General features: G+C 40.1%; 1 protein-coding gene across 3 annotated transcripts; it reads left to right on the forward strand.

Moving 5' to 3' along the window:
• Positions 1-9,451: 9,451 nt before the first annotated feature.
• Positions 9,452-19,390, forward strand: LOC132956129 (alpha-2,8-sialyltransferase 8E-like). Of its 3 annotated transcripts, XM_061029341.1 has the most exons (9): positions 9,452-9,604; positions 9,697-9,792; positions 14,010-14,083; positions 15,473-15,547; positions 15,655-15,729; positions 16,845-16,986; positions 18,027-18,139; positions 18,248-18,340; positions 18,424-19,390. In XM_061029341.1, exons 2-9 carry the CDS (start codon positions 9,787-9,789, stop codon positions 18,884-18,886), a joined length of 1,041 nt encoding a protein of 346 aa, XP_060885324.1. In that variant the 5' UTR covers positions 9,452-9,604; positions 9,697-9,786; the 3' UTR covers positions 18,887-19,390. The 3 variants fall into 3 exon arrangements, with proteins under 3 accessions (XP_060885324.1, XP_060885323.1, XP_060885325.1); XM_061029340.1 differs by lacking the exon at positions 9,452-9,604 and having other exon boundaries at positions 9,611-9,792; XM_061029342.1 differs by lacking the exons at positions 9,452-9,604; positions 9,697-9,792 and having other exon boundaries at positions 14,051-14,083; positions 15,630-15,729.
• The last annotated feature ends 6,656 nt before the right edge of the window (positions 19,391-26,046 follow it).

The following is a 26,046-nucleotide window of genomic DNA, read 5'->3' on the forward strand; positions in this document are numbered from 1 at the left end:
CTTTGTATTGCAATTCAAGTCATTAAAGTAATCAAAAAGGCAGTATTGTGTACCATAGATATAAATTAAGGCCATTTCATGATATGGGAGATTGTTTTGCCCCTTTTAAGGGACCCAAGGATCAATACAGAATACACAAACAAAACAACACAATATAAGCATCATTTATAAACGCAGAATAGGTCGCTTTCTGATTAGCACTAAGTTTTATCAGACTATTAAAGTTGCTTAAAGTGACTGTGTAAAACAAGCTTGCAGATAATTGAAAAGCTAGATACACTACAGTTTCAACTACAACCTTCTAAGCAACAAGTATGAAGAATGTCTTCCATAACTCTCTCACACACACACACACACACACACACACACTACAAATCCCATCATGAAACTGCAGCCATTGAAACAACAAGGAGGAACAACAACACATCATGTGGATGGTTTTTGTGTCTCGGATTTCTTGAAGGTAATTATCATGTTGCCTGTGAATTAATTTACAGAGATTTCATGGATTGAATCAAACCATGGTTATAAGCAGAGAGGGAATCAATCAAAAGCACTTTGTCCTCTGTTCTGATGAGTGCTTGTCCCGGTCATCAGCTGAGATGTGTGTGTGGAGAGGAGATGTCGTGATATGATGTTGATGAGATGGAGATCAGTAAGAGAGAGAAAGAGTGAACAACATGACACTCACACTCAGTTTGATAGTTTTCTGTAAGAGACACTGAAAAGAACAAAATCTGTCTCATATTGCCGGCTCAGCTTGTTTCAAGTCTCTGAGATGTGAAAGAACATGGGAAACAACATCACACTGAATAAATCTGTTCAGAAGTTGTTGCTCAATGTGACCGAGACACAGAGGCTTGAAGACGAGATGATTACAATGATTAAGAGTTTTTAAAGGTTTTATTCTTGTTACCTTTAGTTTTCAATCCAAACTGAATTGATTCTTGTTTAAATGTCTTGGTTCAATGGCTGAAGTTTGTCTGTTGTGTCTTGATTCAAAAAGAGTTGTGTTTGGGGTTTTAGAATTAAGTCAGGATCATGTTTCATGAGGCTCACACCTGTGAGATTTGTCTGGTTTAATGTCAGGAATGAGCATAAACTCCCTGGATTGTCAACATGCTCCTTGTTGAAGTGACATCCTATGGAAAGCGTGTGCTGCTGTGTCATATCTTGAGAAAAGCTTGACTGGGATCAGGCTCAAGTATGAGGATGAGCAGTACTACCAAAAAGCAAGTCGTATAGTACCACTAAATCAGAGTCACAGCACTCTCCGATTTTTTAAAAACTCACCAGCATGTGAAAGGAGTCCTATTGTTGGTCGGTTGGGCACTTGTAGCTTAGCATAGGTGTGAATAGGCTAATGTGAATTATTTCTATTTTATTAATCTCTCAAGAGTGTCCTGACCAAGACAGGCTGCACACCCATTTACAGAGCAGCACACAAACAATGAGCAGCCACACATACAAATAAAAAAAAACACAATTAGAAATTAAAAGCAGATTTAAACATCAAATGTTTGTCAAGATCATTCACAAACATATCAGGGAGATCATCTACAGCCAGATGTTTCTGCCTCCAAGTCATTAAACGTCTTCTTAAAAGCATCCAATGAGAGCAGTTCGTTAAGTTTCAGCTCTTTTTGTAACTTAGACGCCTTTTTCCACAGTTCAGTTCCGACTTTTGGACCAGACAGTGAGAAAAGGGTCCCGGTACTCCTCTGACTGATGGAGGTCAGAAGGTATGAAGGAAGTCCGTGAGGGCCCCCCTCCAACCAGCGTTCATTATTAATTCTCCTTTCTTTTTTCCATCCCATAAAGATGAAAAAAATCTTTGTCCAATTCTTCCTGCATCTTATCCCATTGTCAAGCCCGGCACAGTGTCGGTAGATGTCTGTTCATCATGAGCTAAATCATGCATCATTGCTAAATGTTGCTAAATGCTTTGGGCTCATGACGGATTAACACATTTAAAACAATTAGTTTCTCATAAAAACTAAAGCTTGTGCAGAGTTTTCATTTTGCCTATCTATCTATCTAAAGGAAGCTACGATAAAAATCATTATCTGGTTTCTCAAAGTGCTCGGTCAGAAATAACACATTTTCTCTGCTCAGACATTTAAAAACTAGTTTCTCACATAAACGAAAGCTTGTGCAGAGTTTTCATTTTGTAAACAACAGACCAAGCAGCAGATCTCACCTCTATCCCCCACGCTGTGGAACTAAACAGCACCAACTTGTGTACATAAGGTGTCATTGCAGCTTACTTTTTATCTTCCATCCTCCTTCATGCACCTTGATTCAAAATAATAAAGATTTTTTCGGAGAATAATTTGTATCTACCTCTACAATAAAACAAAAAAAAGTGTGTGTGTGTGCGTGCTTTTGGGCAGTTAAACAATAATAATGCTACGAGTAAGTCAGGAGGGGCATTCACAAGTCAAAAAAATGTTATAATAAGCCTCCGGTTGGTTAAAGCATAAATGGCCAAAACATAAGAATGATAGTATATCAAAGAGTAAGGTCTTTTACCTGCTCTTTTGTTATCTAGTTGCTTAGAAAAAATGTGACCAGAGGCCAAACTTACTTGCCGACCCGTGGATACAGGATATCTATACCAGATACAGCTCCTGCTCAAAGCTGACTGTTGCTTCCTCAGTTAACATTTTACATAAAGGGAAACAAATTAATCAGGAGGAAACTATTTTCACATTGACACAGGTATTAATGTAAATGTTCTCAGGTTTTGAGAAGAGATCCATCTGTCTCTTCACGTCACTCGTTAAGATGGGTATGTAAATAAGACATGAACATAAAGTAAACTACTTTCTCTGACTTTTCAGGCTGACTGCAGACAATGACAATGACCGCATTGTTTTGTTAACGGATGGGAGAGGTTTATGTTTGTGTTTGTTAGTCAGTGACAGTATAAACATTTATACAAAGTCTATCTGGGCTACATCCAAAGCCTTAGAGCTAATATTTTAGTCGATGTGATAATTTCCTTGATATTATGTTTGTTCATTAAATAGCACAGTGTCCGACATTTTTTTCCTGTATTATACTTTCCACTGTTTTTAGTTAGCCTATGATTTATTTTCTGTTCACCTTTTGTCTTTTGTTACATGTTTGAAATAAAAAAAATCTAATCAAATATGTTGGACTTTGAAGACTCGTTCACAGTTTTTACACCAAGGGTGATTCTGGTTACAACCCTGCTAGCAAGTAGGCTAATAAGTGGCCTTTGACCTCATCATATTTAACTAGTTCCCCTTGTCGATATGAGCTGGTGTCTTTCATTACAACATATCACAAAGAGGACCAGCTGTTATGATGTCAGAGATGTCTGTTGTAGCCGAGACAGGCAGCTAAGTTTGAGGAGCCGGACATCCAGAGCAGGGGCGGTTTAAATTTCCATCTGCATCTCAAAATCTCAGGGGACAAATTTTCAAGGCTAGAGCCCATAGATAATTGACAAAATAGAGAAATGACTTTTCTTAGGACAAATACAGTACGCCAATGCTCGTGGCACCCAGCTGCTAACAATACAAATGTTTGCTGTGGCTTTGGCAAACTTTTGTACAGATAGTACGGATGCTCAAGAAACAGCAGCTAGACTAGACTAATTATCGTGATGTAATGGAAAAATAACAAATGTTCAATAAAAGTAAAAACCTGTAATTACACCAGCCAAAAGCTAGGAAAGGGGAGCCTTAAACTGAAGTTGCAACTAGACATTTTAAAGATCAAGAAGAAGACAACTAACAGCCAATCATATCCCAGGGATAAGTGTAGGCAAAAACATAAGTATTTGCATATTTCATTGCAAAAGAAAAGTGATTGGGAGGAACGGCCTGCCCGATCTGAACCCGACTGGTGTTTTGTTGTTGGACTTCTGTGCTAGTCATGGATTGACTATAACAAACACCATGTATAGGGATGTTCATAAGTTCGTTCATAAGCCAAAGATCGATGATCGACTTTGTAGTTGTTTCGTCAGATCTGCGGCCGCATGTTTTGGACACTCGGGTAAAGAGAGGAGCAGAGCTGTCAACTGATCACCACCTGGTGGTGAGTTGGATCAGATGGTGGGGAAGGCTGCCGGACAGACCTGTTTTTACAAGATATCAAATTCAAATACTCATTATAGTGATTTATAAAGAACGTTGACAGTGGATGTCTCAAAAAGTACACAGTAAAAGTACTTCATAGTACCTGTGCATGTAGTCCAAGAAGTACTTTGTCCAACCATTTCAGAATCATGGTGTACTTATGGAAGAAAACATATATATAATTATTGTTTTCTCCAAGAAAACTGATTTGTTTTTTTTAAAATTGTGAACACCTTATTTTGAAAAAAGGAAGCCGTTTCATACACGTGTATTCATTTTTATGGTAAGACCTAGGCATTTAGCACTTCACGTCATCGCTCTCTCTGTCTGTTAATCCTGCTCGCTCTGGAGTCCGGAGCATTTACCATAAAGATCAGAATACGTGAGCACTTCATATTTAGGGGCGGCTCACTTCACCATGTAAAAGCGAGGAGCGGCTGGCTTGACCGCAGTCTAACTCTTGGGTTATTTCCACTCTCAGTGCATGAAAACAGTATAACTAAAACCCTGAAAACAGCCTCATGAGTACTTGGCAGCAACTATAATCCTGCAGACTATTTCACAGTCAATCCAAAGAAGAAGGTGCTGCAGCTCAGGTGCATCACAGCCAGACTCTAATCCAATCAAAAGCAGAGGGGAGGAGCAAAGGGACAAACTTAGAGCTGCCAAATGTAGGACTAACTTCACCTGCTGAGAGGCTCCACAGGCATCTGTCGGCCTAAAGACGATGGCCTGATGTGACTTCTACACACAGACACATTAATACTGAGACTGTTACCAACAGGAATCAAAACATTCATGGACTACATAAAACCAATCCTGGCCCCCCTGCATTGGCCTCCTATTCACTCCACATTCAGCTGAAGATTACTCAAAAAAACCTGCTGGATAAGTGAAAAATAAATACAATATGCTACACAAAAAAGAGTTATAAGGCAGCAACATGAGTTATAACTTCAGAAAAAACTTGAAGTGTGTTATTATCCCATTATAAATTTAGCCATATACATACACACAAACACATATATTGACTGTGTGACCGTTATGTTGCCTTTCAGTTGATTTTTCTCCACTAAGCCTTTCAGAGAAAAGCACCTGATGCATTGACTAAGTGAATCCTCTAGAGGGCAGTATCTGACTGCAGCACTAAATTTGTCCATCCTGGACTGGTCCCTGAATATGTTTCAATTTTAATCTTACTCTTACATTTTATGTCTCAATAAATTCCTCTTTATATTAAAATCTATAACATTCATCACATCCCAGTTTTTACCTTTTCGCCCAAATACATTCCAACTTTAACAACTTTGTAAAACCCAGGTCAAGTCAGCCGCCGCTTGAAAGATGATACGTGTCTATACCAGGGTTTACGGTACAGGTGCTTGGAGCACCCAAAAATGCGGCCGCGTATTTCAGCAAAAGACACCATCAATAATAACGGCTGACAGAAAAAAAAACACAAAGTTAAGACAAGACAATTGTTGTTCCTCGTCTCCATGTCTCTAGTCCTGAGAATTTTCAGCATATTTTACTGTATAGTTTGTTAAAAATTAAAGGCAAAGTCGGCTTAAATTGCATTAAGCCGCTTTGATATTTTTTTGTCATTTTTGATCTTTTATTTTTAAAAATCTGTGATAGGTGACAAGAAACTTTCAATTGGTTCTTGTTCCTCATGTCCCTGGATGTGGCCCTGACAATCTTTAACATATTTGACTGTATAGTGTTTGAGATAATGAAAGGTACAGACTGCTCACATTGCATTAAGACACTAATATTTTAGTGATATTTAATATTTTATTTTGAAAAATCTGTGACAGGTGACAAGAAACTTTCAATGGATTATTTTTTTCTCATGTCCTGTGTGCCTTTAAAGACAGTAAACGTTTTACTGTAAGTTAGTAGGCCTACTGAGACGAAAGTAAGAAAGTAATAATAATGTATTAGACTTTAATAACGCTTTTCTAAGTACTCAAAGACACTTAACAAAGAATAACAACAAAACAAAACAATGAAAACAATAAAGATGATATAAGAGAAGGAGGATGAGAACAGAGTTGGTCAGTGGTTGGTGATGTTGAAGAGGTGAGTTTTTAGGGATTTCTTAAAAGTTAGCTATAGTTGGAAAGGAGCTTCTAGCTTGTAAGGGATGTGTATAGTGCTGTTTCCAATTGAAACATAATCGTGAACTAGAATTAGAGAAACCAACAGGAGTAAGCTTGACATGAAACCAACTGGAAAAATACCAGTTACACTTCAAACACAAGAACCTGGCATGGCTCACTTAATGAGCAGAACAATTGTTCAACAAGTGTTCATGGGAGAAAAGTTTCATCTTTAGCATCAGGTTCACTTTCATCTCAGCAGTCTCTAGAAACAAACGCTTGTGGTTCCTCGTATGTGGTTTGCAAGTAACAGCAATTAGCCTTCATATGATATATGATATGAAATGATAGTTGATACTATAAAAACTGGATGTTTTATCCTTAATGGTTTACATTATAATGCATTATTAAGAATTAAAATGTAGCATTATAACCCAAACATTAAAACATGACAAGCTGCAACCGTCTACAATCGAGCACTTGTGGGACTATCTGGGAATTCAAAACACAAACCGTGTTACACAACAAACCAGTAACAAGATCATGGATACAGTAGCCATAGTGGTGTGGTTAAAGTATTTGACTTTAATCCCACTGCTCAAGTGATGATAGATTCTAAGACTGTATACGTATTGTATCACTTATTGTCAATATATTCTTAGAAAATGTTTCTAAAAACAAGCTGTTTGTTTACAAGCTGTCGATTGTCTCATCTGACTCCTACCCTGTGGCAGCATTACAGGCATGAAAACAATCTACAATATAGAAATAGTTCATCTTTCAGCTGATGGTCTTTTTTGCTTTTGTAGGTCAAAAAGAGGCATCAATATGTATTTTGGTCAGTTTGATCAAAAGTTTAAAAACTTCCCACAGGAGCTTTAAGACACCAAAGTCCAAATTAAGCAGGATTTAAATTGGTATTGAAAAATGAAAAATAGTGATTAAGTTATTGAAAATGAAGTATCCTTCCAGTTGTCAAAACTTGAGAAATCAGCCAGCGGGATCAAAACTGGGATTTACTTGCTTTTGGAACCAGCTCCAAGTGGCCACTTGAGGAACTGCGATTTTGGCACTTCAGCTTTACTTACTTTCTGAGCACTTGAAGTTGTTTCTTGGTTAACATTAGTTTGGCAGAGTTACAGAAGAAGAATAAAGTACAGGAAAGCATTTATATAAATGTTATTATTCTAATAAAGCATGTGGACAAGAAATACAGAAGTGTATCAGGTAGACTTTTCTTTGTTGTATGTGCAGATCATGTATAGAATGTTAATACATGAGTTTTATTGTTACTCATTTTCATCCAGCTCAAGTCACTCTTCTCTCCGGTGATGACTCTCCTGTGTTTGTCGAACCTGCTGATCTGGTACTTACTGGACAAGTAAGTGTGAAAATGGCATTTACCTTGGCTACATGCACACTCTCACAAACATAGACTGCCAAACCACATCACAGATATGTTGTTTTACTTCTTCCTGCACCCTTTAGCCGTTCATACTGCTAAAATGCACGTAGCCTTTGTCGACGTGTTAATCTTTTCTTTTTCTCGGCTTCATTCATATGCATATAGGATATCTTATTAGGAACTACGTGTGTCTGTGTTCTTAAACAGTGGAGAGGACGAGGAGCTTTAAGTAATTTATTTTATAAAAACAAAGAAATGCAAGAAAATGTGAAAATTACAGTTGGTTATATTAAGATTATTTTAGTGATGACACAGACAGAGAGGAAGAAGAGAAACACAGAGACAGAGAGGAAGAAGAGAAATACAGAGACAGAGAGGAAGAAGAGAAACACAGAGACAGAGAGGATGAAGAGAAATACAGAGACAGAGAGGAAGAAGAGAAACACAGAGACAGAGAGGAAGAAGAGAAACACAGAGATAGAGAGGAAGAAGAGAAACACAGAGACAGAGAGGAAGAAGAGAAACACAGAGACAGAGAGGATGAAGAGAAACACAGAGACAGAGAGGAAGAAGAGAAACACAGAGACAGAGAGAAATTCCTGGATGAGGCAGAGAAAGGGTAAATATTTATGACTAGTAGGCCCTATGTGTATTACTTTTGTGTCTCCATAATTGTATTTTCTTGTGTGTTATCCATTCACTAAGATAAAACACAGGATGATCACAATCAACCTCCTGCAACCTGCTAGAACAGAACATTACACCAGTGGTTCTCAACTGGTCTAACTTCAGGACCCACTACCAACCTCTTCATGAAAAATCAATAGGCCTACCCAAATTTCTAATATTTTCAACCAATCAGATTTATTCAATAGAAAAGTGTGCAAGTTTGGACTTCAGAAGGTACAAAAATGTGACTGATCAAAGGAACAGAACAACACAAACATGCTTCAAATTCACAGCCTTTTAGACCTTTTGTTTTCAGTACACATTCAGTACCCACTGAAAAAGGCTCCTCGACCCACTTTAGGGTCCCGACCCATCAGTTGAGAACCACTACATCAGCCCAACAAATGCAGGAGGGCCCCCAAATGACTAAATCCGCCACTGTCTGCATTATGATGCTGTTATTTCTGCAAACCTTATTCCCGTAATTTGCGAGTAATCACAAGAAAGACCGTTTCTATCTCGGGCTCATACAGCTGAAGTGAGCCAGTGTGTGGCCGATTAAAAATGTATTTCATTTCTCTTTATCTCCTCTTTCTGCCTCTCTCTTCATCTCCTTTGTCTCTGTGTGTTTCTTTATTTCACCATCTTCACTTGTAGGAATCTGTAAGCTTGTGTTTATGATGTTGCAGGACTTCGGGGCAGCACTGTGCATCAAACACGCTGATGTGCATCATGGAATAGTCCATGTAGTGCGGCTGGAGGGGGAGGGGGCCCTGAGACACGAGTTATAGATGAATTAGCCATTCTTCTGATTACATTTTTTGCGTAAGTGTTTTTTTAGAAAAACGTAATAACTTACCACAAAGTTAAATAATAATAAATTATTAATAATAATAATAATAATAATAATAATAATAATTCTTAAACTTGATTTTTTTAGGCCATTTTATAGAGCCCATGCAGGTTGGGGGGCCAATACAATTACCTACCTATGCCTAATGGTGAAGTCTGCCACTGGTTAGAGGAGTGCCATAACAAACATTCATAGATAATCATAGACATCATAAAATTCTTTCAAATACACACTTTGCATCAACATTGACAATCAACCCTGCACTGTTGACAAACAGGAATTGCTGGTCGTCACAAGGTAAACCTTCAAAGTTAAAGTGAAGACTTGTTTTATTGTCAAGGTAGTTGATTTTAGGTTCGTGGTGTCTTGTGGTGTCAACGACTTCCTATCTAACATTTTTGTGTTTTACTTGATGTTTGAGTGACTGTTCTGACATATTTCAGCCTCCTGTCTGCTTGCTCAGGTAAATCTTGAAATTTGGCAGAAGTGAGGATACACTCAAGACTTTTTTTTTTTTTTTTTACTGTGTGGTGACACTGCAGGGATATCTTACAGTGAAAGACGACAGTGACAGTGAAAGAGAAGCAGGCAAGAGAGAAACATTGACTGGATCCATAATCAAAGGACTAGCTTTTTACCTGGAACATGAAGGTAAGAATCAACTCTTTTTGTAGTTTGTAAATTATTAGGGCCCGAAGCATTGACAAGTGCTAACTCAGTGACATTCAATGTCATAAAAATTATATGAGTGTTCAAGTGTTCATGGGAGAAAATTAGTTTCATCTTTAGCATCAGGTTCACCTTCTTATCAGGTTTGCAAGTAACAGCAATTCAACACGAACTTCCTAAGTACAGACAGCACATAAAGTGTCCCACCAGAGGAGCTAACACACTGGACCACTGCTATACAGGAATAAAGGACTCATATCGCTATGTTCCCCGTGCAGCTTTGGGACTCTCTGATCACTGCCTAATTCACCTCATTCCGACCTACAGGCAGAAGTTAAAAACTGCTAAGCCTGTAGTAAGGACTGTAAGGAAATGGACAGAGGAGTCAAAACAGGAGTTACAGGCCTGCTTTGACTGCACTGATTGGAGTGTTTTTGAAGCTGCATCAGTAAATCTCAATGAACTCACTGACACTGTGACATCATACATCAGCTTCTGTGAGGACATGTGTGTGTAGACCAAGACCTTCTGCACAAACAACAACAACAATCCCTGGTTTACACCTCATCTAAGGAAGCTGCATCAGGCCAAGGAGGAGGCCTACAGGAGTGGGGACCGGGACCTGTTCAAGCAGGCCAGACACAAACTGACGAAGGCGATCTGAGTACCTAAGAGGAGCTACACTGAGAAGTTAAAACAAAGCTTCTCAGCTAACGACCCTTCAGAAGTCTGGAAAGGCCTGTGAGAAGTAACAAGCTACAGGAGATCCACCCCCCACCCTGCCGGTAGCAATTGACTGGCTGAAGATATTTAATATTATACCTTTGTACAAAGAGAGCACAGTTTACCAAAGTAAAATTATTTGTGTGTTTAAGCATACCTGGCCAATAAAGATGATTCTGATTCTCTTAAGGCCCTGACACACCAAGCAGACAGCCAAGAACTGGTGGCGACGAAGTCTGCCTGTGGCGTCGGCGGGCGACGCCTCTTGTCTTGGCCAAAAAGTTGCACTAGAACACACTGCAAAGACGACAGTGTTGGGGTTGTATCAAGTCAACTTTGGTTATATTCTTTAATAATTATACTTAATTATTAATAATATAAATAAAATATAATTAAACTATGTTTAATCTCGTTTTGGGGCACCACCCTGTACTCAGGTAAATATAACCAAAAGATCACTCAAATCAGTCTCAAATCAGTTATTTAATTACTAATATTATTAATAATTAATAACTATATTTAATAAATTGAAGGCGTGAAATCCGTACACAAAGCCTTCGCACCCAGCTTATATCACAATGCAAATACACCAGTAATCACAAACAACTGCTCTCTTAAATTATAACAGAATTTATTTAAACAAAGCAACATCAATCCAAAATCAATGAACTTAATCAAACAAATAACTATTATAAACTAATCTAAGCAACAAACATTATCAAGCAAGGCTTGTGGATGAGGTGTAAATGTGTGTGTGTGTGTGTGTGTGTGTAGATGAGAGAGAGAGAGAGAGAGAGAGAGAGAGAGAGACAAAACAAGATGGCTGGAGAGAGACAATGCACCATGTGGCTTCGTCACATGGTGACAAAATGGTGGACAACAAAGGAAGCCGTGTTGTTATCTTTTGAAATAGTTTGAGCTCTCTGAGCTGAGTTCAGTAACTGTTACTTAAACACCAGAAAGCCAGTGGCCGGACTTTGATTCAACGGCGGGTACACTGGTCTTTCTGATTGTGAAAGCCGTTGACTGAAGGTAAATTAGGATAGCGTTACACACATAGGCAAACACAGCGGTTCATCACAATAAAACAAATGCAGCAGCTTACAACAGATAATAAACAGGATGTGACGTCTTGTCAACAATGATGCATAATTATCAGTGGTTATAAAAGAAACAACTATTTCTGAAACTATTTATGCCCAGACCAAAGCTCTTACTTGGGGTAACTCCTGGTGATCGTTGCAAAGCTGGTTAGATCGTCACTCTGTTGAATGTTGAATCAACAGATTCAGGCAGTTTTCCTTCGTGGCAGATGTAGGAGGAGGGTAGCGGGATTCAGATCTTCAACCAGAGCGCTGCTCTATAGGGTCTTCTGGTTGCAGGAGCCGAGTTCTTTATGTGTCCTTGTGGATTCAGGGATCAGTGGGCTTCCTTCAGCGCTCCTGTCCAGTTGCGTTCAATGACGTCTTACGAAAAATCAAAGGAAAGAAACTCTTCTTTTTGCTCGAACCTGATAGCATCTGATTGCGCCCAAAACTCCTAAAAATATGCCGTGGAAGTAGTCAGCTGAATCCTCTGATGCTTGAATTCAGCATGTGAAGAGCTACCTATACTGAGCAACCTCAGCTCTGGAGTTTAACCTATGTAAGTCAAGAGGAGGAAAGGGTTTGTCTCGAATGCTGGAGTCCATCTTGTTGGAGAGGGTATCCTCTGGTGTCGGCAGACCACACTTGAAGAGAAGGAAGCAATGCCTGGTGATTGCTTTTAAAGACTGGAGCTGCCTGTGGGTTAACCTCAGGCCTCCTCCAATGAGGATAGAGAATTCAGAAGCCCCCAACCCCCCCACTTTTCACACCTATTTGTTAGTTTCTGTTGGGGGGTTGCTGGGCTAAGACCCCTTTGTTTAGTTGCCTTCAAAATAACTTTAGTCAGGCTCGAGACTGTGATACAGTCGGCCCCAGTTGGCCTTTTTTTGGGCGACCCTACATATTGAATCGGAGGACCCGTCGCTGGCTCAGTTGGGGGTAAGAATCTCTCTGATTGGCTGTTCAGCTAAGCGAAACAGGAGAGCCAGTGCACAAGAAGAAATACGGAAGCGCCTCTTCTATTCTAGTTCCACTATTAAAAGACCAAGAGCTGACAACGGCAGCGCCATTTTCAACTTTCTATCAGACATTATTCTCCATTAGAAGTACCTATACTACGAGTGTTGAGCGACAGCGGTGAGAGAATTGTCTTCTCGTGTCAAAACAACGTTTTTTTTATCCGCGTTCTTCCTCGTCGTTTTCCAACTTTACCCTTTTGGAGTGACGAATACAGACTACCGCCACCTGCTGGCACGGAGAGTTATTGCCTCTCACGCATGCGCAGAACGTACATGGTCGTTGGCCGTCGGCTGTCGTCTTTGCGGTGTGTTCTAGTGCAACTTTTTGGCCAAGACAAAATGCGAAGCCGACACCCCAGACGGCCTTGTTTCCACCAGTTTTTGGACGTCTGCTTGGTGTGTCAGGGCCTTTATAGTTGATACTATAAAACTGGATGTTTTATCCTTAATGGTTTACATTATAATGCATCATTAAGAATTAAAATGTAGCATTATAACCCAAACATTAAAACATGACAAGCTGCAATTGTCTACAATCGAGCACTTGTGGGACTATCTGGGAATTCAAAACACAAACCGTGTTACACAACAAACCAGTAACAAGATCATGGATACAGTAGCCATAGTGGTGTGGTTAAAGTATTTGACTTTAATCCCACTTCTCAAGCGATGATAAATTCTAAGACTGTATAAGTATTGTATCACTTATTGTAAATATATGCTTAGAAAATGTTTCTAAAAACAAGCTGTTTGTTTACAAGCTGTCGATTGTCTCATCTGACTCCTACCCTGTGGCAGCAGTTACAGGCATGAAAACAATCTACAATATAGAAATAGTTCATCTTTTAGCTGATGGTCTATTTTGCTTTTGTAGGTCAAAAAGAGGCATCAATATGTATTTTGGTCAGTTTGATCAAAAGTTTAAAAACTTCCCACAGGAGCTTTAAGACACCAAAGTCCAAATTAAACAGGATTTAAATTGGTATTGAAAAATGAAAAATAATGAGTAAGTTATTGAAAATGAAGTATCCTTCCAGTTGTCACAACTTGAAAAATCAGCCATCGGGATCAAAACAGGGATTTACTTGCTTTTGGAACCAGCTCCACGTGGCCACTCGAGGAACTGCGATTTTGGCACTTCAGCTTTACTTACTTTCTGAGCACTTGAAGTTGTTTCTTGGTTAACATTAGTTTGGCAGAGTTACAGAAGAAGAATAAAGTACAGGAAAGCATTTATATAAATGCTACTATTCTAATAAAGAATGTGGACAAGAAATACAGAAGTGTTTCAGGTAGACTTTTCTTTGTTGTATGTGCAGATCATGTATGGAATGCTAATACATGAGTTTTATTGTTACTCATTTTCATCCAGCTCAAGTCACTCTTCTCTCCTGTGATGACTCTCCTGTGTTTGTCAAGCCTACTGATCTGGTACTTACTGGACAGGTAAGTGTGAAAATGGCATTTCCCTTGGCTACATGCACACTCTCACACATAGACTGTCAAACCACATTGCAGATATGTTGTTTTACTTCTTTCGGCACCCTTTAGCCGTTCATACTGCTAATATGCACGTAGCCTTTGTAGACGTGTTAATCTTTTCTTTTTCTGGGCTTCATTCATATGCGTATAGGATATCTTATTAGGCACCACGTGTGTCTGTGTTCTTAAACAGTGGAGATAAGAGCAAAGAAGATTGTCAAATGAAGCTGCTGAAATATCACTTGATCAAGTAGGCCTACATTGCAAAAACAAAAACTTTGCACAGCTACAGAATAGCCCATACGCTTTATTTTTCTGTGTTACAATGATGCCATGGTAATGCCACTCATTGGACGTGATGCAAGAGGAGCTTAACAGCTGCAATTTCCCCAATTACATTACAGGGTATTTATCAATCAATCACAATCGTTCATATGGCCGTGGATTTTGTAGTCAGTCGACCAAAACCAGAGGCGCTGCTTGTCAACAGGCAAGGCAGGCAACTGCTCGGGACCCCAGACCAGTAGGGGGCCCCAGAGGGCTCACAAACTTCAACCAAAGCAGTGGCTCAAAATGTGCAAATTTTGCAATGACAGTAGGAAACCTCCCTTTGGGTGCCCCATCTGAAAGCACTCACTCAATTGCTGAGAAAACCAAAGTTTTTCAATGAAAGTCACTGAAGAAAAATGAAGCTTCGGCTGGCAGACATGATGGTTATGAATTCTGGTTGGAGGGCCCCAACAGACTCTAGAATCACCACTGACCAAAACAGTTTCTTAGGAAGTTGAAAACAGTAACAGAAGATGATGATAGCTGTAAAAGTAACACAGATTTTTGCAGATGACATGTAGCTACATAGCAAAAATCTCTGCTCAAGAGTTTGTAGACTGGTTGTTCATTCATGGTGTATGAAGTTGACAGCTGCTGAACACTGAATTCATGATGTTTACTCCATTGGCTTTAGCATTAGTTGGAGTTTGAAATTTCTACAGAATGGCATCAAATCTTTCACTTGTTAAATGCTGATTCATTATGTCTTCTGTATGTTTTGAACAAAGAACACAGCACACTCAAAATGGGAGTTTTTGTTCTCAAGTGATGAAAACTAATTATAAAGCTAACATGTTGGCCTATGTGAGCTTTTGGATTTAGGGGTGATTTTCTTTGTGTTGGCTGTCTTTTTGAGGAGGGTCTGTCCACAAAGTAACTATTCATAACTGTAAATGTGGGGAGTGGTTCATAGTCTGTATGCAGGGTCCAGAATGTGGTGTTACACACGTTTACATTATCTGATGTGTGCCTTGCTTCTGAATCAACACATCTGTCCTTCTTTTTCTTTTGTTTGTTCCACAGTGATGTGGACCAGCACTTACTAGCCCCTCAGAGGAAAAGAGCCCCCAAGACCTTTGACCTCTGCAAAGAATGCAAGTGAGTGTGCAAACACCATCACTGCTTCATGACTGCCATCAGATGAAGGGATTACTCACCTGGTTGTGTATGTGTATCTTAGTTTGAATGTTTTTGTTTTTTCACAGTAATACGATCATAAAAGTAATGCAGAATTACTCCCAAGCCTGGAAGAAGCAGGAGGACAATTTTAAAAAATTCAGGTAAAACAAAAAGGTCGTATTGGTTTTGAACTTTAAGGGGAAAAAATAAAAGAAGGTAAGAATTACGTACTTTTAAGTTCCATGACGCTGGGTGGTAAAGGAGGTCAAAAGGGTAATAAAACCCAACATAGTGCCTAATAAGATGGCCAAGTGTGATTAAAAGGTTAAACAGAATGAAACATGAATCACATTATAGAACTATTACCAGTGTTTGGGCCTGTTCCAAAAAAATGCAACACAACTTTTGGGTTTTGGTGCCCAACAGCATGCAGCTGGTGACTTAAAAAAAACAAAGAAAATATAGTTATTTTTATCCATGCCCCTCAGAAAACCTGAGTCTGCCTGTGCAGATCAACAAACACAACTTGTTTACAGCTTAGTCCATTTACATTGTGATAGGAGCCCACAATATACACAATGGGTCAAATAAGGATCATCAAATGTTCCTCCACAGAATAAGAGTTAGTCACTTTTTATAAGAAAGAGGGGAGGGGGAGGTGTACAGTCTTCTAAAATCCCTCTTTGGGCCTTTTCCATGTAACTTTACTAGCTGGGTAAGTAAAGAGATAAGAGAAGACAGAAATATCAATCACACAATCAAGGTTAAGATACAACCCAATAATTTGAATGGCTAAAAAAAACTTTACTCTTTGCATGTTTTACTCGAGGACAAGCTCAGAAAAGATGAGTCAGAGTGCCCTCGTCTGATTGTCACATATTAAGTCTGTCCTCGAAAAATGAATGTGATTCATGACCTTAAACTGTAAACATTGAATGTTTGAACAAAATCAGAATCTGTGCAGGATCAGAATAGTTTCCTCTTTAGACGGATAGAAAGAAGAACAGCTGAAGAAGTGGGAAAGAGAAGTGGAAATACATGTGGAGTGAAGTTGAGGAACTTCTCTGTAAATGTTTAACACTTGGTCTAAATATAACACACATTAAAATCATGTGTGTGTTGATAAAACAGAGAGGACTTTGCCTGAAACACACATGACTGCCCTTAATGTTTATTTGCTCTTTAAAAAAAACAAAAACTAAACAAACATTTGAGGGAGCATCAAAACATCAGAGTCACTTGTACATGGTTTAACAAAGTCCTTGTGGTTCCCCAGATCTCAGCTGAGCAACAGCTGCAGTGGTTTTGACAAAGCCATCCTTAACCAGGCCAACACTGTAGTGGAACCAGAGCTCGTTTATGATTGGGGAAAGAGCAGCCTCCAGGTGTCTCCGGAGGTTTTTAACACCTTTACAAAGGTATTTTGTTTGGCACTCATGAATATAACCAACACATCCACAATATCTGCTACTTGTTTGGCATTGTGATTGTTCCTGTAATGTCTGACTAAAAGATCACACATTAATTAAACGAAACATTAAACACTAACACTTCACATGTGTATTTACACAAGTAATATGTTGGTAGACTCGGGATGCCTCGAGCTAGCTGGAGGGTTCACAGAGCTCCTTTGCTAATACAATCCCTGTCCTTTGAGCCAGACATTGGGCATAGCCATCTGATAGCACCGCTAGTCACGTGGCTAACTGTGCTGCAGCTGAAGGAAGTGACACTTAGCAGCTCTTAACTTATGCTTTCTTACTCTCTTCGGTGCATGCATGGCTCTGGATACGGTGGATGTGGTGAAAAATTGAGGTATTGCTAAGGTATCGAAATATTGTGAGGGAATTGTGATTTTCTGTACAAAGTTTCATGGCAATCCAGATTATTATTGCTAGTTACTAAAACAAAATGTGTACTTTGTTATGCTGCAACTGGAAACAGGTTGACAACAAGGTTGAACTATTAATCCACATGAATCCATCTGATTTTCTTATACAAAATAATAAACCAAAGTATTTTTAAATTAAGTGAAAACGTATGAGGTATTTGAAACTCAACTCTTTCCACAAATAAATTGGAAGTGAGGAACTCTTTTCAATCCAAATCTCAGGAAATGTTCCCCCAACCGCTTACAGCATGTATGTACACAAATTAACAACTGTGTCATCAGCAAGTTTAAAGCTGCCAGTATACTTCACAACGAAGTGATATACTGCTGAATTTATCCATTAAAAACAAGTGTGAAGCCCAAGTAGATGTTGGAAATTAAAACCTGAAGACTTCCAGGGGCACTCATATTTCAGCTGGCAACCTCTTTTAGGGGTGTCTGCTGCAGGGCATTTCCAAGAGGGAAACATTTGCAAATGAGATCCAGCAGTAAATTTGATCTACTGTATTATATCATCAGTATAATTATCATTATGTGGTAATACATAACCATTGATTACAATTCCAGGAGCATCCTTTCTCAAATAAAACATGGGACACGTGTTCTGTTGTTGGGAACGGAGGAATCCTGACTGACAGCAGCTGTGGAGAGAGAATTGATTCCGCTCAGTTTGTCATGAGGTGAGAAAGGTGTCCATTGTGGTGACAATGTCAACTCATAGTGTCAAAAATCATTTATGCTGAGATTCCACAAAAAAGATCTCTGACTTTTTTTTCTTGCTTCTTCAGGTGCAACCTTCCTCCTTTGGGAGATGGTTATGAGAAGCATGTCGGTGTCAAAACGGACCTTGTGACAGCGAACCCAAGCATCCTCAGGGAGAAGTGAGCAAGAGGCTGGATTTCACTTCACTGTCATTACAGAGTTCTTTTGTCTTGTTGATTTATATCTGCTTTCGTGTCTCCAGGTATGAGTCTCTGATGAAGCGTCGTCGTCCGTTTGTGGAAAGTCTGCATATTTACCGCAACTCCTTGCTACTCTTTCCATTCTCTCGTGGAACCACTGCTATATTTCTGCGGGCCATCTACAGTGTTGAGGACTTTGGAAGCCCCATTAGGCCCGTCTTCATTAACCCTAAGTACTTCAACAGACTGGCTGCCTTCTGGCGTGTACAAGGCTTGGGATCAGCATGGATGAGCACCGGGCTAATTATGACTAGCATAGCTTTGGAGGTCTGTGAAAATGTGCATCTGTATGGGTTTTGGCCCTTCGATAATCACCCCTATGGCCTCTACGACCTGACGAATCACTACTATGATGACAGAAAAGCTAAAAGGTCCCACGCCATGCCCAAGGAGTTTGGGCTCCTGATGCAGCTGCACAGACAGGGGGTGCTCAAGCTTCATCTGGGAGATTGTCAACGGTTATGACTATGAGTCATAATTGTATATAAGTGTTATTATGTTGGTCTGCTTTGTGTTCGGTGTTTCGTTTGTGCGTCTGTCTTTGTGCTGTGTTTCAGGTGCCCAGCCCTGATTGGAGAAACCCGGATGGTTGCTAATGTTTTCTGCAAAACAATTATGATCCAATCTTTTTATTAACGCTTCAAGTGTTCATCAGACACATGTTCACACAAGAATGCATTCCTTTGAATACTTCTATAAACATGTGGACTGGAGAGCTGTAGGGTTTTTGCACTATTCCAACTCTGATATTTTTTTATACAACTAGTCTATGTATAACTGATATGTAACTCAGTTTTTGGTTTGACATTATTTTGGTTTGTTTGCATACTAGTTAGATAACAATATGTGTAAGTAATCTAGTTAAGGTAAGATAAATCTGAGACTTGCTCAAGAAACGGTCATTTCTCATGCTTTTATTTTGTATTTTAGAACATGTCATGCTAAGGTTACCTTGCTTCCTTTTTGGTATTTTAAAGCAACTTCCGGTTTTGAATGTTGTTTAACTTAACTTCGAGAAATGAACGTGATGTATGTATTAAGAGATGGTAAACAACAAAAAAGTTATGGTAAAAGGTGAATGTTAAAGTTTTGCAGCCCCCCACCGGACAATAATCTCTTACGGTGGTTTTGAATTATGTGTGATCTTTACAATAAAGCAGATAAAAATCATCAGTTGAAGAGTCTATCTTTCGAAGGGTTTTCTACAATATAATACAGATTTTTTTTTTTTCAACATACTTTTATTAAAGCAAGTTCAAAATATACAGTGCAATTGGGATGCAGTCAACATTTTTATTTTTTCCTCAGAAACAGTCAAAAACCCAGTATCACTTCGCCCTGTAAACAACCCTCCCAGACCAACAAATAGACCTCTTAGTTTAAAGACAAGAATAAAAGTGCAAGATTGGAAAACTCACAGAAAAAAAAATATATATACAATAACCAAATAAAAATAAATAAATAATAATAATGAAAATTGACGAGACAAACATAAATAAAAAATGAACAAACAACATTAACAGGAATGAAAGTCGTTATGTGCATACAACATAAGTAAATAGGAAAAACAGTATAACCTGTAAAAGAGACAAAATCACTCACACACACTGCTCAACTTGATCAATAAAAGGAAAGACAACAGCTGCTCACATCCAGGCTACCACCTAAGCGGCTGAAGAACCCGCGCACAGAAAGAAGTATGGTCAGAACATAAAATGTGGTATTTAATTACGCACAGGTTTGCCCTGACTCAGGGGGAGAAAAAGGGGGGGGCGGCTGGACAGGCACGAGAGGACAGGATCAGTATCGGCAGGCGAAGGTGTACTACTACAATACCTCGTCAGGTGAGAGTTTCTCGTCAGTGTAAAACCTATCAGAGCACCCTCTAAGAGAGAATTTAATTTTCTCCAACTTAAGGAGAAATAAGACATCGTGCAGCCATGCTTTGAAGGAGGGAGGTTGTGAAGATTTCCATAAGAGAAGGATTTTCCTGCGTGCAATTAAAGAGGCAAAAGCAATAACATTGTCCTGAGTGGTCGAGGTGGCAAGATCGTCAGGAGACCTACCGAAAATAGCTATATGTGGGGATGGATTAATGTTTATACCTAAAATGTCGGAGATGGACTTAAAGAAGGATTGCCAATAATGAACTAATTTAGAACAGGACCAAAACATGTGAGTCAGGTTGCAAGGAGCCTGAGAGCATCTACCACAAGTTTCATCAATTGTATCCAGAAATATTCTGGAGAGTTTATATTTGCTGTAATGAAGTCTGTGGAGCACTTTAAACTGGATAAGAGACAGCCTAGCGCAGCTAGAAGAAGAATTAACAGCCCCAAGCGCCTTTTCCCAGAAATCCTCAGAAAGGTTGGTTTGTAATTTGCTTTCCCAATCAGCCTTGATCTTTTTTACCACGGACTCGTCAGTTGTGAACAGGAGGTCATAAAGGAAGGAAACCTGACCTTTGGGCAAGACTCTTGCCTTGAGTGCCAGATCAATGCCACTGGGGTTTGGAACATGAGGAAATGCCGGTGAGTGGGTCCTAGCAAAATCACAGAGCTGAAAATATCGAAAAAAGTCTGAGCCATTTAAATGGAATGCAGAACGTAATTGGTCGAAACTGGCAAAAACATCATTAATGTATAAGTCACCCAGACAGCGCAGGCCATTCCTCTCCAAAGATGCAAATCGTGGGTCAATCCAAGCTGGTAAAAAAAGGTGATTATTACAGATGGGCGTCGCTTTAGGGAGGGAGAGCCACCCAAAGTGTCATCTAATTTGTGACCATATTTTAAGTGTGCCTATTACCACAGTATTAGACGTGAAGCTAGAGGGAGAGAGGGGAAGGGTGCCACACACCAGAGATGGGAGAGAAGAAGAGCAGGAGTCAGCCTCTAATCGGCACCAGCTGCACTGGGGTGAGATAAAGTATAATTTTGTGAACATTGGCTGCCCAATAGTAGCTGATAAAATTAGGTAGCCCAAGCCCACCCACTGACCTGCTCCTCTGGAGTAAAATGTTACCCGTTCTCGCACGCTTACCAGCCCAAATAAAAGAAGAAATAATGTTGTTAATAGATTTAAAATAGGACTTAGGGAGAAATATGGGGAGACATTGAAATAAATACAAATATCTGGGTAGCACGTTCATTTTTACAGTCTGTACCCTTCCCGCCAGAGATAGTGGCAAACAATTCCACCTCTGTAGATCTGATTTGACTGCAGCAGTTAAAGCAGTGACATTTTTTTCACGGAGTGTACGAATGGTATGCATGATCATCACACCTAGGTACTTTATCCCTGTGTTAGATATTTTAAATGGTATGGACGACGGTGACATTTCTGCGGCCAGTTGATTAATCGGAAGACATTCACTTTTCAAAATATTTAATTTATATCCAGAAATAACGCCAAAAGTGTTCAGGAGCGAAAGGATAGGCGGAATACTTGTCAGGGGGTCACACACATAAAGGAGGAGATCGTCAGTATAAAGCGAGACGCGATGTTCAACCCCCCCACCCCCCTTTTGATCCCTTTGAACCCTCCAACCGACTTTAAAGCAACTGATAACGGCTCAATGGCGAGTGCAAACAACAGCGGAGAGAGCGGACAGCCTTGCCTAGTGCCGCGAAAAAGAGGAAAAGGTCTTGAACACTGTGTGTTTGTACACACAGATGCGTAGGGGGAGGAGTAGAGTAGCTTAATCCAGGAGATGAAGCTGGCACTAAAACTGAACCGTTGCAAAGTGAAAAAGAGATATGCCCACTCCACCCTGTCGAAGGCCTTCTCTGCGTCGAGAGATATTACAGCCTCAGGCTCAGTAGAAGAGGACGGGGTGTGAATGATCCCGAGAAGCCTTCTGACATTAGAAAAAGAGTGCCTCCCCTTTATGAATCCTGTCTGATCTTCTGAGATTACTGTGGGCATAATAGCCTCCAGACGACGGGCTAGGACCTTAGATAATACAGAATTTGATTAATTTCTGACACATGATCATGTAGTGAAGACATGATCTTTTTTTTTCAGCTGCACAAAACCACAAAATACATCGTTTATAGTTTTGTGCTTTGCATTGCAAAGACATAACAACGGACATCTCTCTATCTCTCTCTGGTCCAATGCAGAGTATGAAGTCAATTAGAGAGTCACAGAGACCCCCCAACACTTTGCTGTTGAGGCTTTAGGGTGTTTCAAGTGGGTCTCAGACCCCAAGTGTTTCGCACCCTTTTGCTAAATAATTAGCACATTGTGAACTGCAAATTTGTTGTTTGGTGTTTAATCATTGGGAGTGAGGAAGGAGAGGGTCACTTTTATGTTACAGCTGGTTTCCCCTAGGCTGGTCATAACATCAACAAAGAAAAAAGTAGACCCATGGACTACTTTTTGCAAATGACGGCTCACTTGACCACAGTACACTCCAGTCAGGTGTGCACTGTGCACAGGCGACGACAGGCACACAGTTATATCCCATAACCGACTCACAAGCAGAGGGTGGGGCAAAGTCGTGGTTCATTAGCATACCTAACAAGGCTAATAAATTATCTGATGCTCCGAACAGCATCAGACACACAAAGAGCAGGAGCAGAGGGGCTTCATCTGAAGTGCATGGCACGAAGGTTACACGAGGGGGAAGTTAAACTCAGGTTCTCAGAAGCAACTTCAGCCGAGTTGACTCACCTCTCTAAGAGACGCACTCAGATCCGGTCACCGTCCACCTTCTGTGCGTTAAAGCACACAGCCGAAACAGAACTTTACGCGCTCCCAGGAGACCTTCCTCCAGCCCTCAGCGCTCGCTGGCTCTCAGAGACTTTCCCCGTCAGCCAGTTTGTGACTTTCACAACCGGTTCTGCTGAGTAGTGACCGATCCGACCCAGAGCTCCGGGTCCCCCATGAGGCTAGAGGCCGCAGCCAGGATGGATCTGATCAGGAAGCTGTAGAGGGCGAGGAAGCTGATCCTTGTGGTGCTCGTTCCGCTGTCACTGTCTCCTTTACCATTCATCCACCCCACGATGGAATTTTAAGGTCCTTAAATTAACAAATAAAGTTACCCAAAGATGCATTTACAGACTTTGTATTGCAATTCAAGTCATTAAAGTAATCAAAAAGGCAGTATTGTGTACCATAGATATAAATTAAGACCATTTCATGATATGGGAGATTGTTTTGCCCCTTTTAAGGGACCCAAGGATCAATACAGAATACACAAACAAAACAATACAATATAAGCATCATTTATAAATGCAGAATAGGTTGCTTTCTGATTAGCACTAAGTTTTATCAGACTATTAAAGTTGCTTAAAGTGACTGTGTAAAACAAGCTTGCAGATAATTGAAAAGCTAGATACACTACAATTTCAACTACAACCTTCTAAGCAACAAGTAAAAAAAACATCCACATGATGTGTTGTTGTTCCTCCTTGTTGTTTCAATGGCTGCAGTTTCCTGATGGGATTTGTAGTGTGTGTGTGTGTGTGTGTGTGTGTGTGTGTGTGAGAGAGAGAGAGAGAGAGAGAGAGAGAGAGAGGGAATCAATCAAAAGGCACACTGTCCTCTGTTCTGATGAGTGCTTGTTCCGGTCATCAGCTGAGATGTGTGTGTGGAGAGGAGATGGGAGAGCTTTATGTTTGTGTTTGTTAGTCAGTGACAGTATAAACATTTATACAAAGTCTATCTGAGCTACACCAAAGCCTTAGAGCTAATAGTTTAGTCGATGTGGTAATTTCCTTGATATTATGTTTGTTCATTAAATAGCACAGTGTCTGACATTTTTTTCCTGTATTATACTTTATGATTTATTTTCTGTTCACCTTTTGTCTTTTGTTACATGTTTGAAATAAAAAAAATCTAATCAAATATGTTGGACTTTGAAGACTGAAACAGTTTTTACACCAACAATGATTCTGGTTACAGCCCTGCTAGCAAGTAGGCTAATGTTGGGCCACGCAGGCTTAGGACAGTCAAACCATGGACTTGGGCCTGCACCTCTGTGCCTTTGAGTTATTTACTGAGATCACAAAGAGGCCTAAAAGGACTCTTTATCCCAGAATCCCCTGCGGTACTTCACACCTACGTGTGACGTAAAGGGGGGACCGGAACCTGAGGGAGACCCCACAGGAAGGCGGCCAGGTGACAAAACTCTGAGACTCCCCTCGTTCTCTCTCTTTCCACGCGCTGACTTCAAGTGCTCGGAGACACAAGCTCAACTCCTGTTTCCTGCAAAAATCTTCCTTTGTTTTAAGTTTTGGCGCGCAGGTAATCCGCGGCCAGCAGTGTTCCAAATCCCGAGCTCGGATTGTCCAGTGAACGCATCTCAGTTTCTCGGAGAGTGTCAGACTATAACAGATTATCAGAAAGATAACGGTCTTATTCCGTCCTGCAACGAAAGGACATCAACGGACATCTTTCCACTCGACGGAGAACCAACGAAGCCGCTCTTGCCGTAAGGGACCCTCGCCGCCATCAGACGCCTCTACACCAGGACAGACAGAAGATCTGTTTTATCGCCGGACTCCTTTTCCCTTCACCGATCGCAGGCAAAGCGATTCACAAGTGAGGCTTAATTAGGCCTGGGCAGAATTAGCTTTAGAGTGTGTTTTTAACAATTGTTTGATTGATGCAGAAACTGTATTTTTTCTCTTTGTTGGACCGTCGCGTCCTGAGTTGTACCTGTTTAAAACTCTTGTTGTTCCTGTTTCAGACCGCTGCGTCCTATATGTGTTTAGCGTAACAGCGTTATAACCGGGTATTACTCTTCTGATCAGAAAGGCCAGTGTAAGCCGTATTAACTTGAATTCGGCCATTGGTTTGTTTCTGTGAATGAAGGGAATTACTCCGAGTTGTGGCGCGGGATTCGGACTGTGATCCGGCCTCTTCAGGCACGCATTTCTCTCCTCCTCTATGCTCCTCTTCTGTCCTCTTTTCTTCCCCTTTGACTAACACACACACACACACACACACACACACACACACACACACACACACAGAGATCTATACACTCGCGGCCATCCAGACGCCTCAGACACACAGATCGTGTAGGGCCAAACTCAGTCTTTTAGACATTAAGGCCACATTAGGTCTTTGTTAGGTGTGCGCCATCGGAAGGGCGACCACGTGGGACGAAGCAATCTCCCCCCTCTTCCCCCTTCTCTCTCTCTTTCATCCACAGACACAGAAACACACACACACACACACACACACACACACATTCACACCCCTTTCACAAGCCTTGCTTGATAATGTTTGTTGCTTAGATTAGTTTATGATAGTTATTTGTTTGATTAAGTTCATTGATTTTGGATTGATGTTGCTTTGTTTAAATAAATTCTGTTATAATTTAAGAGAGCAGTTGTTTGTGATTACTGGTGTATTTGCATTGTGATATAAGCTGGGTGCGAAGGCTCTGTGTACGGATTTCACGCCTTCAATTTATTAAATATAGTTATTAATTATTAATAATATTAGTAATTAAATAACTAATTTGAGACTGATTTGAGTGATATTTTGGTTATATTTACCTGAGTGCAGGTTGGTGCCCCAAAACGAGATTAAACATAGTTTAATGATATTTTATTTATATTATTAATAATTAAGTATAATTATTAAAGAATATAACCAAAGTTGACTTG

Source organism: Labrus mixtus, chromosome 22, assembly GCF_963584025.1.
Source record: "Labrus mixtus chromosome 22, fLabMix1.1, whole genome shotgun sequence".
In the NCBI taxonomy this organism is placed as follows: Eukaryota; Metazoa; Chordata; class Actinopteri; order Labriformes; family Labridae; genus Labrus; species Labrus mixtus.

Coding starts and splice junctions, on each gene's coding strand:
- LOC132956129 (XM_061029341.1), top strand. Junction 15,730..16,844: donor GACAATTTTAAAAAATTCAG/GTAAAACAAAAA, acceptor GTGGTTCCCCAG/ATCTCAGCTGAGCAACAGCT. Junction 16,987..18,026: donor TTTTTAACACCTTTACAAAG/GTATTTTGTTTG, acceptor TTACAATTCCAG/GAGCATCCTTTCTCAAATAA.